At 40.5% G+C, this 18,597-nt stretch overlaps 1 protein-coding gene across 1 annotated transcript in view; it reads right to left on the reverse strand.

The window, feature by feature from the left end:
- LOC121322013 (aryl hydrocarbon receptor-like) overlaps window positions 1-18,597 on the reverse strand; it is a 137,459-nt gene that overhangs the window by 20,470 nt on the left and 98,392 nt on the right. The window contains exons 4-6 of the mRNA XM_041261442.1: window positions 17,424-17,513; window positions 13,234-13,354; window positions 8,682-8,827 (exon numbers count right to left, since the gene is read on the reverse strand). Coding sequence (XP_041117376.1) covers window positions 8,682-8,827; window positions 13,234-13,354; window positions 17,424-17,513 — 357 coding nt within the window. The remainder of the gene's footprint in view (window positions 1-8,681; window positions 8,828-13,233; window positions 13,355-17,423; window positions 17,514-18,597) is intronic.

Consider the following 18,597-nt stretch of genomic DNA (forward strand, 5'->3'; position numbering starts at 1 on the left):
TAATACCGATCCACAAAAAGGGAAACAAAACTGAACCAGGTAACTACAGACCAGTAAGCCTGACTTCTATTATATGCAAACTTATGGAAACTATAATAAGATCCAAAATGGAAAATTACCTATATGGTAACAGGGTACTGGGAGACAGTCAACATGGTTTTAGGAAAGGGAGATCGTGCCTAACTAACTTGCTTGATTTTTTTGAGGATGCAACATCGATAATGGATAATTGCAAAGCATATGACATGGTTTATTTAGATTTCCAGAAAGCTTTTGACAAAGTCCCCACACAAAAGATTAATTCTCAAACTGAACGCAGTTGGGATTCAAGGAAACACATGTACATGGACTAGGGAGTGGTTAACATACTGATTAGAGGAAAAACCTCAGAATGGAGTGTGGTAACCAGCGGTGTACCACAGAGATCAGTATTAGGTCCTCTGCTATTCCTAATCTACATTAATGATTTAGATTCTGGTATAGTAAGCAAACTTGTTAAATTTGCAGACGACACAAAAGTAGGAGGAGTGGCAAACACTGTTGCAGCAGCAAAGGTCATTCAAAATGATCTAGACAAGATTCAGAACTGGGCAGACACATGGCAAATGACATTTAATAGAGAAAAGTGTAAGGTACTGCACGCAGGAAATAAAAATGTACATTATAAATATCATATGGGAGATATTGAAATTGGAGAAGGAATCTATGAAAAAGACCTAGGAGTTTTTGTTGACTCAGAAATGTCTTCATCTAGACAATGTGGGGAAGCTATAAAAAAGGCTAACAAGATGCTTGGATACATTGTGAAAAGTGTTGAATTTAAATCAAGGGAAGTAATGTTAAAACTGTACAATGCACTAGTAAGACCTCATCTTGAATATTGTGTTCAGTTCTGGTCACCTCGCTATAAAAAAGATATTGCTGCTCTAGAAAGAGTGCAAAGAAGAGCGACCAGAATTATTCCGGGCTTAAAAGGCATGTCATATGCAGACAGGCTAAAAGAATTGAATCTGTTCAGTCTTGAACAAAGAAGACTACGTGGCGACCTAATTCAAGCATTCAAAATTCTAAAAGGTATTGACAGTGTCGACCCAAGGGACTTTTTCAGCCTGAAAAAAGAAACAAGGACCAGGGGTCACAAATGGAGATTAGAAAAAGGGGCATTCAGAACAGAAAATAGGAGACACTTTTTTACACAGAGAATTGTGAGGGTCTGGAATCAACTCCCCAGTAATGTTGTTGAAGCTGACACCCTGGGATCCTTCAAGAAGCTGCTTGATGAGATTTTGGGATCAATAAGCTACTAACAACCAAACGAGCAAGATGGGCCGAATGGCCTCCTCTCGTTTGTAAACTTTCTTATGTTCTTATGTTCTTATGCTTCAGTCCGCTAAAAATCTGAAGCCTGGGTGGAAATTCACCTTTCAGCAGGACAATGATCCCAAGCACAAGGCCAAAGCAACATTGGAGTGGCTCAAGAACAAAAAGGTGAATGTCCTACAGTGACCCAGTCAAAGTCCTGATCTCAATCCCATTGAGAATCTGTGGCACTATTTGAAAATTGCAGTCCACAAGCGTCGGTCAACCAACCTGGAGCAAATCTGCCAAGAAGAATGGGCCAAAATCACTCCAACACTGTGTGCAAAGCTGGTACATACTTACCCCAAAAGACTTAAAGCTGTTATTGGAGGAAAAGGTGGCTCTACCAAATATTAAAGTGTGTGGGTTGAATAATTATGCAAGTAAGATATTTCAGTTTTTTATTTTTCTTAAAAATATTTCCCAACATAAAACCAATGTCACCTTACAATAATTGATTTTGAGTTTCAGTGTTTTAAAATAAAATATCAAACAGAATGAAATTTCAATGTACCATTTGTAATTCAGTAATATGACAGAATTGGTCAGGGGTCTGAATACTTTTGCAAGGCACTTGGCTTGATTCATGCGTCCTTCACAAAGACAAATCTGCAGAAGGAAGCAAGTTTTCTTCCAGGACAACCTTGTACTTGGCTTGATTCATGCCAAAGCTGCCCGATTCCAGCCTTGCTGAAGCACCCCCAGATGAGTTCAATTTTCAGCTTTCCCCAACACCTGGTCGTCTAATGGTTAGACAGAGACCTGGAGAGGCCTACAAGCCACAGTGTCTTGCACCCACTGTGAAATGTGGTGGAGGATCGGTGATGATCTGGGGGTGCTTCAGCAAGGCTGGAATCGGGCAGCTTTGGCATGAATCAGGCCAAGTACAAGGTTGTCCTGGAAGAAAACTTACTTCCTTCTGCTCTGACAATGTTCCCCAACTCTGAGGATTGTTTTTTTCAGCAGGACAATGCTCCATGCCACACAGCCAGGTCAATCAAGGTGTGGATGGAGGACCACCAGATCAAGACTCTGTTATGGCCAGCCCAATCTCCAGACCTGAATCCCTTTGAAAACCTCTGGAATGTGATCAACAGGAAGGTGGATGGTCACAAGCCATCAAACAAAGCCGAGCTGCTTGTATTTTTGCGCCAGGAGTGGCATAAAGTCACCCAACATCAATGTGAAAGACTGGTGGAGAGCATGCCAAGACGCATGAAAACTGTGCTTGAAAATCAGGGTTATTTCACCAAATATTGATTTCTGAAGTTAAAACATTAGTATTGTGTTGTTTAAAAATGAATATGAACTTATTTTCTTTGCATTATTCAAGGTCTGATAACACTGCATCCTTTTTGTTATTCTGACCAGCTGTCATTTTCTGCAAATAAATGCTCTAAATGACAATATTTTTATTTGGAATTTGGGAGAAATGTTGTCAGTAGTTTATAGAATAAAACAAAAATGTTCATTTTATCCAAACACATACCTATAAATTGTTAAACCAGAGAAACTGATAATTTTGCAGTGGTCTCTTAATTTTTTCCAGAGCTGTATATAGAAAATCTACACCCCCTTAAACTTTTTTCACATTTTGTTGTGTCAGTACCTCAGAGTTTCATGCATTTAAATGAGGATTTTTTTCCCACATATCTACACACCTTACTCCACACTGTTAAGGGGAAAAAAGTTTTTATTGAGAAAAAAATTACATATTAAAAATACAAAACTGAAAGATCATAATTGGATAAGTCTCCACCCCCCTGAGTTAATACTTAATGGAAGCACCTTTGGCAGCAATTACAGCTGTGAGTCTGTTGGGATAGGTCTCTACCAACTTTGCACACCTAGATTTGGCAATATTTGACCATTCTTTACAAAACTGTTCAAGCTCTGTCAAGTTCCTTGGGGAGCGTTGATGGACAGCAATCTTCAAATCATGCCACAAATTTTAGATTGGATTTTGGTCAGGGCTCTGACTGGGGCTCTCAAAGACATATACCTTTTTTGTTCCTTAGCCACTCCAGTGTAGCTTTGGCTGTGTGCTTTGGGTCGTTGTCATGCTGAAAGGTGAACTTCTGTCTCAGTTTCAGCTTTCTTGCAGAGAGCAGCAGGTTTTCCTCAAGGACTTCTCTGTACTTTTCTCCATTCATTTTCCCTTCTATCCTGACAAGTGCCCCAGTCTCAGCCGATGAGAAACACCCCCTTAACATGATGCTGCCATCACAATGTTTCACAGTATGGGTGGTATTCTTTGGGTGATGCGCTGTTTTTGGTTTGTGCCAAACATAACGCTTTGCATTTCAATTTTATTTTTTGCCAGACCACAAAACTTTTTTGCCACATGGCTGCAGAATCTGTGTTTTTTTGCACGCTTCAAACGGGATTCAAGGTGGGCTTTCTTGAGTAATAGCTTCCTTCTTGCCACCCTACCATACAAGCCAGATTTATGGACCGCTTGGGATATTGTTGTCAGATGTACATTTTGAGCAGTCTTGGCCGTAAAAGCCTGTAACTCTGGCAAAGTTGCCATTGGCCTCTTGGTAGCCTCTCTGATCAGTCTCCTTCTTGCTCGTTCATCCAGTTTGGAGGGATGACCTGATCTAGGTAGGGTTGGTGGTGGTGGTGCAATACACCTTCCACTTCTTAATAATCATCTTGACCATGCTCCAAGGGATATTGAAGGGCTCTGATATTGTTTTATACCCATCCTCTGATCTGTGCTTTTCAACAACTTTGTCCCGGAGTTCTTTTGAAAGCGCCTTGGTTGTCATGGTTGAGTCTTTGCTTTGAAATGCACTACCCAGCGAAGGGAACCTACAGGAACTGCTGAATTTATCCTGAAATCATGTGAATAACTACAATTTAACACAGGTGGACACCACTTAACTTGGTGTGTGGTTTTGAAGGCGATTGGTTACACCTGAGTTGATTTAGGATTGCTATTACAATGGGATAGACACTTATCCAATCAAGCTATTTCATTTTTTATTTTTTATTAATTTTCTACAAATTTCTAGAATATTTTTTTCACTTGGAAGTTGTGGGATAGGATGTGTAGATAAATGAAAAGAAAAAAACTATTTTAATGCATTTTAATTCCAGACTATAAGAAACAAAATGTGAACATTTTGAAAGGGGGTGTAGAACTTTCTATAGGCACTATATATATATATATATATATATATATATATATATATATATATATATATATATATATACACACACACACACACACACACACACACACACTAGCATTTTTGCAAAGGAACCTTGCCTGCCTGGCTACCCTGCTGCTGCTTAGGCTCTGAAATTCTACTTTCGACATCCTTTTCTGTACAACTTCCTGATTTGGCTTTTGACCTTTTTCTGCACGACTACTGAATAGGCTTTGAATATCTCAGGACAACTTCCACCCTCATTACCGAACAAGAAGCAGATCCAACAAAGATGATGGATGCTCTTACCTCTTCAACTTCTTGATACTCCATCCACAAATTCAGCTTTTCATTCAATGGCTCCTGCCCAAGAACCAGGGCACTCCCGGCCGCGTCGCTCTAGGAGGAAACGCTGGCCAGATCATACCACAGTGCAGCTTTTCTTTAGACTGGCCATTTGCAAAATTACTAAAAGTCCTCTTCGACAGAGGAATCCAAATCCTGGCAGGAAAACCGAATTGTTTTCCATTTACTGTGAGTCTACCTCTGCAGAGCCTGTATTTTTATCATATTGCTCTGCCTCTGCTCACAGGAGCTCCAGCTTCAGGCTCCGCTGATGTCACTCATTCTTGGATAATCAATTTATTTTGAAGCCTCCTTCAACACAACTCAGCTTCAGCTCCTTCTTCCACATCTCACGCACCAGTCACCACCCACTCATTAAATGCATTATCCATTCCAACCCAGGGAACTTCAGTCCTGCCCACAATTCTAGCAGTCACTCTGAATATAACTTGGCTTCAGCAACAGCATCATGATCTTATACAGCACCGGAATGACCTCTCTCTGTCTATCCTTGTTCACTTATGCCTCATCTATAGGATTCAGGGGTCTTCAATTAAATGTTTTTCAGCATCTGGCCACCCGAAATTGCCTTGTTAGAAATGTACCCCATTGTAGCAGCAGCACAACTTTGGGGACATTCTTGGTCCAAAAAATTCATATTATTCTTCAGCGATAAGCAATCAGCTATCTACATCATCAATAAAGGCAGGTCCCCCCCCTATCCACATCATCAATAAAGGCAGCCCCCCCCCCCATCATCTCCTTTGGATAGCAGTGTCCTTTAATTTCATTATCCAGCCTCGCCATCTTCCAGGCTTATATAATAATGCAGCTGATGCTTTGTCTCACATCCCTGATTCCCCTTCACGTCCCACAGTTCAATAAGCTCATCTTCAACTGAATTCTACCCTCTCCAGTCTTCCCAATTCAGCCAAAAATTATATGCCAACAGCTCTTTCCCCATATACTTGTTCTTCTTATTCGACAGGCTGGGCAAAATATTCCACCTTCTGCGCTCAGAACAGGTTATCCCCCACCCCTTTCAATGAAAACTGGATTGTAGCCTTTATAGTTCACGCTCGGGACAGCCTGCATCTAACCCCATTATCTATAAAATCTTACATTTCAGGAATCCAATTCCACTTCGGTAGTATGTCTATCCCCTCGATGACCCTCCTCTCTATCCCAGCAGTTCGCCTGACTATCCGAGGAATTACCAAGAGCCTTCCCCCCGCATCGCCCTCCAGACTCCCTACAACTACCAATATCCTCAATGCTTTAGTTTCAATTCTCCGATCAGGTTTTTTTAATCCTTTCGACGACATAGTCATGTAAGCCATGTGCCTAAATGCTTTCTTCGGATTCCTAAGATGTTCAAAATTCACTGTTCCCTCATCCTCCAGTTTTCCAACCATAGGCACCCATTCCTGTGACCTCTCCCTGGCTCCAGGCCATCATTTCATTCATCTCCTGAGATCATCTAAGACAGACCAGCTCTGCCAGGGTCAATTTATCCAACTATCGAAGGTAGATTCCCCTCTCTGCCCCTACTCAGCTCTTTCCAAGTTCCTATCAGCGAAAAAACCTTTCAGTTCCCCAGATCTCCTGTTTATCGATTGCTCCTGAAATATCATCACCAGTCATTGGTTCGCTACCCAACTCTCCAATCTGATTTGCAAAGCAGGTCTCCCTCCTCAGTTGTACACCACTAATTCTTTTAGAATTGGCACAGCCTTCTCAGTTGCCGATTGCAAGCATTAATCAAAACCTAATTAAGTCTATGGGTCACTGGTCCTCCTCAGCAGTTAATTCATACATCCGATCTGCGGCTTCTGACGTCGCAGCAGCACAACAGTCTATCGCTAACGTGCACGGAGTGGGGGCGCCCTCTCAGAGGAAACCAGAGGTTTCCCCATAATAAAGGGGGTTTTTCCTCTCAGCCAAGCAGATGGCCTACACATAGCTTTTCCCCATAACCATCTTTCCGTTTCTGTTTGTCTCTTCCTTGTTTTATGTTACACATTGGCACGTGGTCTTTGTTTGTCTTCACAGGTGCAGGTTCTGGGGGAAGCCAGTGGTCCTTCTTCTGGGGGATAGTGAGTCTCACTTCCCCTGCCTGGAGACAGTAATATACAGGTTCTTTGAACAGTCAGAGGGGACCACCTGCCAAACTATTCTCTCACAGCTCATGTGCTATATCCTGCCTCAAGATGAGAAGGCTCTTTCTCTATTCTCCTGGGACATGGCCCTCTTACCTTAGTGCTCGAGTCCCAGAACTAACAGTCTTCTATGTTTTCAGACTCTTTTCTCTTTTCTTTCAAGGTTCCAAAAACTGTTTCATCCTCTGAGGGAAATCCAGCTGCAGAGCAATGCCTATTAACAGCTCTCAAGTACCCATCTGTGGGACAACGCTCATTAACAACTCCCAAGCAAACAACAATACCCCCAACACAACCCTCCTCCTGTTACATTAGTAACTGTACTCGCTCTGTGCACAAAATCTTAAGTAGGCTATGGTGTAATTGCTGTATTGACTACTACAAAATATGGCATAAACAGAGGTCATTGTCATTTTAATCAAATTAAATAAAAAGATACAATGACATAGAACAACGTATCTTTACCAAAATGACAGTATTTACTTACTGTAAAAACCACTGAATAAGTCGATTTTCTAGGCATTTTTGCGGGGCCCTTAAAAGGGGGGAGCGGCGTATGCACCGGTGTGTACAATATTAAACTACTGACTGTACCAGCGCCACAATGGGATTACTACAGCCACGGTTATGGCTCACACAAACTTCTGTCAACAACCTGATATATTTTTTCAGGATCTACAGCATTCAGGCCATGTTGATAGGTAAAAACACAAAATCAGTGCTCTAATTAAACGTTTTAATTTGTTACTCTCAATACCATTAGTCATTTTGAATGTTAAGCACAAGCTTTCAGACTCTTGACTGAAAACGTCACAGCTAAACTGCTTCACTTTTAACACAACAGCTGTCAGTTTCTATGAATTTTCTTATTCCCACCCTCTCGAGCCATTGATTTGTCAATATTCAGACTGAACCCGCCCCTGGGATCCGTAGCAAACAGCTATTGGTTAGAAAGCAGTGTAGCAAACTTTTAAAGTCTTCTGTTTTGTTGTACATCTGGAAATTGAATGCAATTGTTCTGCATTGTATACAACATAATATGTTTTGTTTACTGGTTATTAGCTGATGCACTGTTTAGTTTATTTTTTTTATTTTTTTGCTTTTTAATTGATGAAGCAGCACTGTTTAATACTAAAATTTGAATTAATACAACATATGTGTAAAAGCCAATGCAGTGGGAACTATTACTGTGGTTTTGGAAAGAAATGTTCAGTAAAACAAAGAAAATAAGTTCTTGAACTTGCTTGAGTACTTGATAAGCTAAAATACTGGTAGGTTAAGTTAAGCATTTTAAAATACACAAAAAAAAAAATTCCCTAAAATTCAACTCTCAAAAAGGGGGGAGCGACTTTAACACCAGTGAGACCTATAAAACGATTTTTTACGGTAAGTTATATCATTTCCAATTGATACTTTTTACAAATGCTGATAGCCATTTGTGATTTAATCTACTGATATTTACTGAACAAAACATTTAAATTGTAATTTAAACACATGTCTTAAAAGAGACACATAAGAATGACATGAGTTGTTCACGAAGTCTATTATTCACTGAAGTGTAACATTCAAAAAGCCCACCCAATCAATTGTTGCAGAGCTGAATTGTCGTGGTATGCATTGTCAGGGACGAAACTGTTATGGACCCATTAAAACAACTAACCAGAAAGCCAGAAGAGTTGTCAAGGAGACAGCGGAAGCGGCAGCAGAAGCTTCTCTCCAGGAAGGATGAGTTCTCAGGTGGAATGAGTTGGGGGTCATAGTTCACAATGTTGGAAAGCCCGGTGCTACTGCTGCCATTTTTCGTGACTTCAACACAAAAAACAAACATGCATTTTCATTAGGACTTTATGATAGAGTTATTGGGCGGTGAATGTCTGTGTATGTGGGTAATATCGGCATTAGTCAAAGTAAACTAACCGAGACTGAAAGCCTAGGTCTGTTTACGAGCTGCGAGTGCTGACATAACCTGCATTATGATTAATACAAGTTTTAAAAAATCCAGCTATATTTGTTTTCTAATCATGACCCTCCTTTATTTTATCCATTGTCAATTGAAAAGCGGCAAAAGGTTGATGAAGAGAATACAGTCATACGATTTTTCTAAAGCAGGTGATGTCAACCATGCTAATGTAAAAACTGAAAATGGCATGGCTGATGTCATGAATAGGGTTTCTCTCCCAGTAGGGAAGAAAGAGCAAAGGACGAGCCTTGATGGCCCTAATGACCATGTCTCATTCCACAAGTTTTATTATGTGTCGTGAAATATGCGATGTGATTGTCTGAAAGATCCTGAGCGGTCTATAATAAACATTATCAAAAAACAATTTAATGTTATGGTTATTTATATGTATTATATGTAAATATTTGAATTACACAACATAAAGATATATAACAGCTGCTTCCTGGTACCTATGTCATAGGTGACATGGTCTACAGTTAGAAAATTTGTATGAGTTGCACCTACAACGCAGGTAATTAATAGCAACATTAGGTTATTATGATAACCCTGGTTCCCTGAAATAGAAAATGTTACCATTACCGCAGGGGTATTTACCTCGTAAAAACTGGAAACCTGAATAAGAGATATCAAAGCTGCTTACAAAGTTTGTGACGCATTCATGGCATGCCCCAGAGGACATAAAAAAACTGCACAGATCTCAGCGCCATTTTTCCTTCAAGCCTGCTGCAAAAATGGACACACCGACCTTGAAGGTTAACCCTTTGCAGTCCCATGTCACACCAGATCCGACATTACAATTTTCCCTTTCCAGTTTAATTTCATCAGAGAGATGTAAAGCACAGGTCTCTAGTCGTTTCTTCTCCGGAAAAAGCCGACAAAACCGAGTAAGACCGATAGGAGCCGAATGAAACCGAAAAAAAGGCGTATCTCATAGCCCCATGCACTACCGAGATAACACAGACATAACAATGAAAACAGCTGCTTCTGCATCCAGCCCTCAAAGAATATCATGGATATTTGCAGAGCTTTTATTTGATGTTATATTAATAAAATAATGACTTGGATCGCATTAATGAGGAGCTTGGTGATAAAACAAGTGATCAGGAGAGGATTTATCAGTATGCAAGTCTATACAGAGGTATGTGAAAAATACAGTGAACAGGGGGGCTTGGCTGGAGATACAGTACTGAGTGTCCTTTTGCAATTCAATACCTTTTAAACCTGTTTTCCTCTGAAAAAAAAAAAAAAAATTAAACAGCGTGTGTGAAAATAAATTGGACCTGATTCACCTGACAAGCACTGAATAAATGGACTGCACAGGGTTAATGTAGTTTAGTATGGAACCCCAGTAACAAGGGGATTTCGCCTTGTCAACCGAGTCCTGCAAAAATTGCAGTATAACTGCCATAAGGCAGTTAGTGGGATCAAACCACGAGACAGGCACGTTTGAAAGATTCCCCACTTGTACCCTTACTTGGAACGTGTTGACGCTGCTCTGGCATTTTGTAGGGTGTTGTGATACGGAGAGGCCTGTTCTGGCTATCTGACGCATGCATAATCCTGCAGGGAGGTCAAGAGGGCGCCTTACTGTGGTAGGCGAAGTGTCAGTCATGGATTGGAGGAGACATGATTGCACTCGCTACCAAAGGAGGTGTGACTGAAGGTATATCAGGGTGTGTGACCGTGCGATCTGTTCCTTTGTTAGGGCGTTCTGAGAGGAGGTTCTCTTGTGCCTAGAGCAAAAGCTTGCGGGCCACACGATGGAGAGTGGGAGACCTGAGGCTGCTCTGGTGGTTGATGAAACCCACCACTGTTGTGTTATTAGAACCGCAACGGGACCAGGTCGGTTTGGTACTGTTTGGGTGGCTTTAGAACTGGGTCGGTACAACACGGTACTGGGTCAGAACTGGATCATACCAGGAAGGTGCATGGTCGGTTCGGTGACTGTACCACCAGGTCGGTATGGTACGGTACTGGGTCAGTGCAAGCACGGCACCGATATGGCACTGGTACAGCACCGGTTTGGTACCAGGTTGGGAACTGAGCGGTTTGGTGACCTCGGTATCGGTACTGTATGGATCCACCGGTTCGCAGTTACCGTGGGTTGCAATGTACAGGGATTCCCACCTGTACAAGTGTATCTATAATGTGTGTGTGTGTGCATGTGTTGATATGGTTATATAAATAAATAGCATTATACCCGCCATTTCAATGAAAGTCCATATGCTGTGGAGCCAGTCCTTAACTGCAAGTTATGGGGGAATGTGTGCAAACTGAGTACACGTGCATCCATAACAGCACGTTATGAGGAAATACGTTCAGTTTGTGAGTGTCGGTGACAGAAAATGTAAACACAACACATTGATAAGCAGAAATCAATATTTTACAGCTAATTATTGGGGGGGACGGGACGGGACGGAGTGCCCTTGCTTGCCCCTCCTTGTGCACGCCCCTGTGTACAAGCCACTGGCAAAACCACTCAGTCAGTACCACACAGAAGACTGAGGGAAGCCTGCTTGTTAGAGGTACTAACAGCCTTTTCAACGGTGATGCAGAAGCACTTATGTGAGAGAGAGTGAATGAATCAACAATCTCCCTCCTGACTTGTGAGGGCACAATATAACGGGAACAGTGTGCCCCAGACTGGATGGTTTGCCAGTTCATTACAGGGTCAGTCGGAAGTTGGCCATCCAAAAAGGGGGCGAAGCCACAATACTAGAGGTCAGCGCCTTACTGTGGTAGGTGATGTGTCAGTCATGGATTGGCGGAGACATGATTGCACTCACTACCAAAGGGGGTGTGAATGAAGGTATATCAGGGTGTGTGACCGTGCGATCTGTTCCTTTGTTACGGTTGTGAAACAGAGCGCAGAAAGAAACATAAAACACAAACACTCATGGTTTAATTTGTTTTTTTAATCACTTTTTATTTGTACTTCGTAGACGGATAACAGCCGGGAGCTGTCGCTGTTCCAGCCAGCATTAAAACACGGATTCCAAATACTGCATGAGTCACAAAATAACTGCATTCCCCACCATCACTGGAGCACCATGAGAAAGGGCGCAAAGCCATGCCTGTATTCTTGTATTACTTTGGGACTGAAACCCTGTTTTGCTTAGCTTATTTAATGGTGAAAACAATTAAATAACTGTTTGGACTGTGAACACTGTTTGTTGTCATAGTTTGTGCACTGCATCACCTCTACACCTGCTCACCACAAGCCAGTTTGCCACAAGTCACCAAAACAGCACCAAGATACTGTGGGTTAGACTGCATGTATCTTGGTCCAGCGTAGCACTGCTGAGCTCAGCAGCTGTGTGTGTATTTCACAGAAAATACAACAGGAGAAAAATATTACAGTTCACAAAATAAACGTCTTGTAATTTAAAACGAGAACTGAATTTAACTCCAGCTGGAGCTATGCAACCTAGGAGGAACACAAAGTCAGTCGAATTACGTTGCTTGATACCTGGGAAGGAGCAACTCAAGCCGCTGGCTTTATGTAAGGCAAAAGGCAGCTGCGGGATGTAACAAACAACAGGCTGTAGTGCCCAATATACTTGTAATTCATTTTTTAAAAACTATTACAATATAAATAAAATATTGCATAAATTATGTAAAACACAATAATTAGCAAATGCTTATCTGATACCAGGCTTCCCTGCAAGGTCAGTCTTGAAAAAAAAAATGCTGTTGAGATCTGTGCACGCAGTCTTTTTATTTCCTCGGCGGTGGGCCATGAGTGTGTCACGGATTTTGCAAGCAGCTTCTGATATATCTTATTCAGGTTCCGGGTCTTTGAGAGGTAAATACGCATGTGGTAATGGTTACATTTTGTACTTGAAAGGGAACAAGGAAACAGAAGAACTCTTTAGTGCTATATCTGAACATCTGCATCACGGGCAATAAACGATGGACCAGCGAGTGCTCAAGCCCATACAAGATTTAATAATATACAGTTAGAGTTCAAATGCCTGCCTGAGAACAGATGGAACACTTCCATAAGACTAACATGTGCATTAAACTGCATTTGTTTACAAGGGATTTTCTCCCATTCTGCACTAATTACCACTGCTCAGTCTTCAGTACACCACCGAAGTAAAACACAATATGTGCAATACAAAAGTGCATGGAAATGTACTGAAGGTCTAACAGAATATGCTACCGTTCTGAGATTGCTATTGCTGCAAAAGGGTGTCTTCGTCTATCTCTACTGTGTGGGAAAAAGAAGCAATCCCGTCAGAAAACTCACGTTCCGTGCCCTCCTCAGATTCGAATGAGTTGGGACTGAGGGCGAAGTGAAGCTGGCGTCGGAACATAGCCCGGTCGTCTGTATGGATCAGTTCAAACACGCTCTGATGGACCACATCAGACTGCAGGGAGAAAAACAATGGATATTAGTTTGTTGTCCTATGGACTACCCTTATCAGAGTTTACCAGGGTTATTTAGCAGTTTTCTCCATGTTTTTCCTGTGGTTATACCATGCATTTACCACAGTTTGCCATGTCTTTTTATGTTTTCTGTAGTTCAGTTTTCCATTCAGCCTGCCACCACACTGTATATGCTCTCCCTGTGCAGCATGTATGAGGACACACCTAAGCCCTCTTAATATCCTACAGCTTACAGATAGTTTGGATATACTGTTATATATGTCTGCAGTATTTAAGAGATCGATTCTTACAGCAGTGAACAATGTTGTAATCACAACATAATGTCTGGGGGACTCCAGGCAATATCAGTGAATACATTTTCCTATGTTTATTTTGTCCTCTTCTATTTTTTTTGTTTCTTTCTTTTTAATCTCCATTTTTCTCACTGAAGTCACTACAGCTATATCCAAAAGTTAAGTTAGAATGAGCTAATGTTGCTTCATAAAGTCAAATGAAACTTGCTGAATCATGCTACGTTACATATTGAATTACATACTGTTTTGTAGTACTTCCAAAAATTCTGGTACACTTTTGCAAAATCATTTTGTAGTTTCTTTGATTACATGATATTAAATAAAAGATCTAAAAGATGTTCATAGCTCCAATATATGATACTTTAAGCAGGAATCCTAAATGTTTTGTTGTAAAGGAGACTAGAAAGTACAATGTTAACTGTTGCTACTTGATTGCTGTTGGTTGATAGTTTTATGACATCCTGTTTGCAGCCAGTCTCTGCCTGTTACACATGCTAAATCACTCTGTGGTAAGACCAGCTATGGCCAAGTTTTATAAATGTAGCATTTAAGCTGGAGCAATGCTAATTAAACTGCACATTTGCACTTCCTTTACTATTTGATGGTGTTTGCAATCATTCTCAGTGGTTCTGAGTTATTATCATTTTTCTCTAAATCTGCCTTTACCTAGCTTTAGGAGAAGCCTACGTGCCGGGACTGAACAGCCTTCTACGTTCCAGTCAAATCATGTGGCTAGGTGGTCTTGTAACTTATGTTGTTTCTTGCTAGTTTTATATAATCACAATCATGTCATTTCTCTCGCAGATTTATCTTTAGTATTCTGGAAATTTGTTAGCACTGTTCACAGTTACTGCTTCACATTAAGGAATGTGTACCTTATCTTCTAGCTTTACTGCACACCTCTACACAAAGCATCCGGGCCCTGGAGACTTCCACAACAAGCCGCCACCTTCTTTTTATTTTTGTGGCGTGGCAGGCATCTCATGACTAATTGTAATAATCTTTTCCCTAAAGCTTTCAAATTGGACCCGCTTGGGCCATCAACCAAAATGGCCAGAGCTCCGTTTCAGAGCCAAATTAAACAAGGTTATGTAATATGAGAGCCTTGCTTCTTGTCCTGCCTCGACAGGTTGTGGGTTAGAGCCTTTCAGAGAGGCTGACATTCAGGCAAACTGCCTTCAGATGGCTAAAAGGAAACTAAACCCAGAAGATAGAGCATCTTGTGTGGCAGAACTCTGCTTTGTTTTAGTTTGCCAAGAACAGGGAGTACCAACACATGAGCAGCAAATACATATTGCTGAGAAGCATAGTCCCTCATAAATAACACATTCCAATAAAACTGCACAATTGCTAAGTGACTGTAATTTTTTTTCTTCCTTCCTGCTGCATGGAGTAAAATAAAACAGAGCCCATATTGTGTGTTGAACAATACCATTCCTGTTTTGTATTTACAATTGAGATCAGCCTGCATTAGTGGTTCCAAGTTGGCCCACCGTAGTCGTCGTAGCCCTTGGGCTAAAAGGACATTTTTAACGTTTCAGTTGCAGTGTGTGTGTCTTTTTGTGGGTGTGTCTATTTCTGTGTGTGTTAGAATGCATGTCTTAGTTATACATTAAACAAATACCATGCTGCTCCCAGGAGTTAGTGGCACAAGCTATGAGGAAAGGTATATAAAGAGTTATAGTATGTACTGACTACGCAAGTTTTCAGATCGCCTCTGAATTTACTATTTATAATCCATAGTGAACTGTTCATCTGGTCTGTATTGGTGATACTTTATTAATACATTTGATTAACTCATCAGCTTTACATTAAATGGCAAAAGAATAAGAAATGTGAAGGATAATGTTCATGGACTTGCCACTCTTCAATCTGTTTTGACCAAGTTAGTTAGCTGCAGTTATTTACTTGGCCATAACGTGCTCCTCCAATACAAGCTTACTGTATAGAGTTTGCAAGCAGCATCTACTATGTGTACACAAAACAAAGTGTATCTGAATATAATTTCATTTATAATTATTAAGAATATACTAACAGTGTACATAACTGAGCTTCGCTATACAGGGACGGGTGATACCCTCATGTGTGGGTGAAGAGGTTGGATATATTCCACCTCTAGCTGTGTTACCTGAGTCCTGCATGCTCTGCACACTGGTTTTACATCCTGAACAACAAAGCCCTTTTTGAATTTTTGTCATACCCAGAATATCCTGAGATGGATGATTTTATCAGTGTTGCGGGGAAAAAAGGTCACTTTCGTTACTTGTACGAGTTTGTTTACTATTTGACATTTTGTTTTGCTGTTTAGTTTCAACTGTTTCTTGTGCTGAACACCACACAGTTTAAATGGCAGCACCGCCACAATTAGGAGCTGGTAGAGGCAGAAACACGTCAACCATTTTAAAGTAAACCGTGAACTTGGTAACCATGGTATAGAAAAATGATTGCGGTTTCAAAACCGTGGCAATCATAAAACCTGTATACCGTGACATCCCTGAAGCACTTTTTCACACAAATGCAAAAGAATATTCCCCCAGGTATCTAAGACACTAGGGACATAAAAACAATTAAATAAAACATAGATTCCATCCTATTAAATACAATACCCCAGGTAGGGGGAAATCATTCCCAAACCATTCATCAGCATGGAATGTAGCCTGTGGTCCCTTACAGTTTTAACATGGTAATATAAGGCCAATTATCATTGTGAGTGTGTCTGTGTGTGTGCGTGTCAGTCTCTGTGTGTGTTTCTGTGCGTGTTTCTGTATGTGTCAGTCTGTGTGCGTGTCAGTTGCTGTGTGTTTGTGTGTGTGTGTGTGTGTGTGTGTGTGTGTGTGTGTGTGTCAGCTGGTGTGTCCTTCTGTTTGTGTCAGTTTGTGTGCATTTCTGTGTGTGTCACTTGTGTGCTTTTCTGTGTGTGTGTCAGTTGCTGTATGTTTCTGTGTGTGTCAGTTGCTGTGTGTATCAGTCTGTTTGTGTCATTCTATGTCTGTGTTTCTGTGTGTGTTAGTTTGTTTGGGTTTCTGTCTGTGTCCGACTGTGTGTGTCTGCATGTGTCAATTGTTGTGTGCCTGCGTGTGTCAGTCTCTGTGAGTGTTTGTGTGTGTTAGTCTGTGTGTATTTTTGTATGTGTCCGTCTGTGTATGTTTCTGTCTGTATCAGTCTGTCGGTGTCAGTCTGTGTGTTTCTGTTCATGTGTCAGTCTGTATGTGTGTTTTTGTACATGTATGTTTCTTTGTGTGTCAGTCTGAGTGTGTTAGTCTGTGAGTGCGTTTCAGTCTTTATGTATTTCTGTGTGTGTCAGTTTCCTTAGTATTCTCTTGCTATTGTTATTTCAACATTCAGTCCTTCACTTTGTTCCTGAGCAAGCAGGTTTTTCTAGTTTAAAGAAATGTAATTAAAGTCCCAATTATATAGACTCAAAACAAGAGCTTGTTTGAACCCCCTCTTTTATGTATTTGAAGTCATAATTAAGCTTTGTCTCACAGATGAGACTTTTTTTTCTATAAGATTAATATTGGGTAGCTTTGCACCAGATCAAAGGGACATTTCATCTCTCACACTGACTGTTAATGACTATGAAATACATTATTTCCTGAAAAAGAGTCAGAGCTTGTTTGTTAAAATTGTAAGCTAGAAAGTTACAATTGATTCGCTTTGCTTTCAATGAACTGTGGACATTGTAGCTAAGATGCAGGGAATCTATTTTGTTATAGCACTTCATTTGACCCTACCCCAACAGTCTTGAGTTACTAACCTGGTGAAAGCCAAGATAATCCTGTATGGTAGGTGACGAATAGAAAACATATCCTTCTGCTGTGACTGCCAGGACAAAGCCATTCAGAGCCTGCAAAAAACACAAAAGCACAATATGTCAGAAATGAGAAAGAACCACCATGCATTTTAAATAGACGACAAGCAATACATTATAGTCTAAATATAAATGCTCTCTGCATATTTTTATTTGTGTGCAATGACATCATATTGTTTCCCTATATCTTGCATGTACAATAGGCCAGATAAAGCTAGAATACAAAAATGTAAACTACATACCAGCAAATAAAATACTGGTGATAGGAAAAAAAAAAGGTTGAGGGACAATTTCACAAGTAGTGAAACAGAAACGATGAAGTGGAGGGGCTAGTCTGCGCAGAGAGTTAAGTAACTAGATTCCAAGGCTTTTCACCTCTGGAGGCCTGGGTCTGCCCTTGGAAAATGTCCCCATAGTAAAAGCATAACAAAGTGTGATAAAGCACAGTGAAAACATGGTAAGCACAACAGAGCATTGTAAAGAAATGATAAAGCCTAATAAAAAAACATGGCAAGCCATGGTGAACTATGGTAAATGAATAGTAGAACCAATGGGAAAAGCATGGAGAAATCGCAAAATTACTGTGCAAGCTTCCTGTGGTAAACATTTAATAATCCGGCTGTTCAGGTCACAAGTTAAATGAGTTAGGTGGTATGAACTGAAATTGTTTTACTTTTACATGAAATTGTTTTACATTTGTATGCTTTTATCTGTATCACTGTTTTATGATTGTTTGAACTGCTTTTGTCCTTTTTGAATCATTTTTGGATTTTATAATCTTATTTCTTGCTGCCTTCTCTTGCCAAGAAAAATCTGAAATCTTAAAAATTGAACTAAGCCCCATTAGTCTACATCAGAAAACCAACCCACAATTCAATACAATTAGCAGTCACTGCGCCAGAGAGGCCTCAGGCTGAAGGGCAAGCTTCTGTACAATATGTTTTATTTTATTTTATTTCAAATGTAATTTATGCATTGGTTTCCTCTACACAATATCCTTTTAATACAGTCATTTATAAACAAACAAGAACATGGTCCTTTTATACACTGCCGTGTTTGTTAGAATATTCAATATTCCAGCACTGCTAAATTCACAAGCACCCCAAAAAGACTGGGTCCA

The sequence above is a fragment of the Polyodon spathula genome, chromosome 10 (assembly GCF_017654505.1).
Source record: "Polyodon spathula isolate WHYD16114869_AA chromosome 10, ASM1765450v1, whole genome shotgun sequence".
NCBI classification, from domain to species: Eukaryota; Metazoa; Chordata; class Actinopteri; order Acipenseriformes; family Polyodontidae; genus Polyodon; species Polyodon spathula.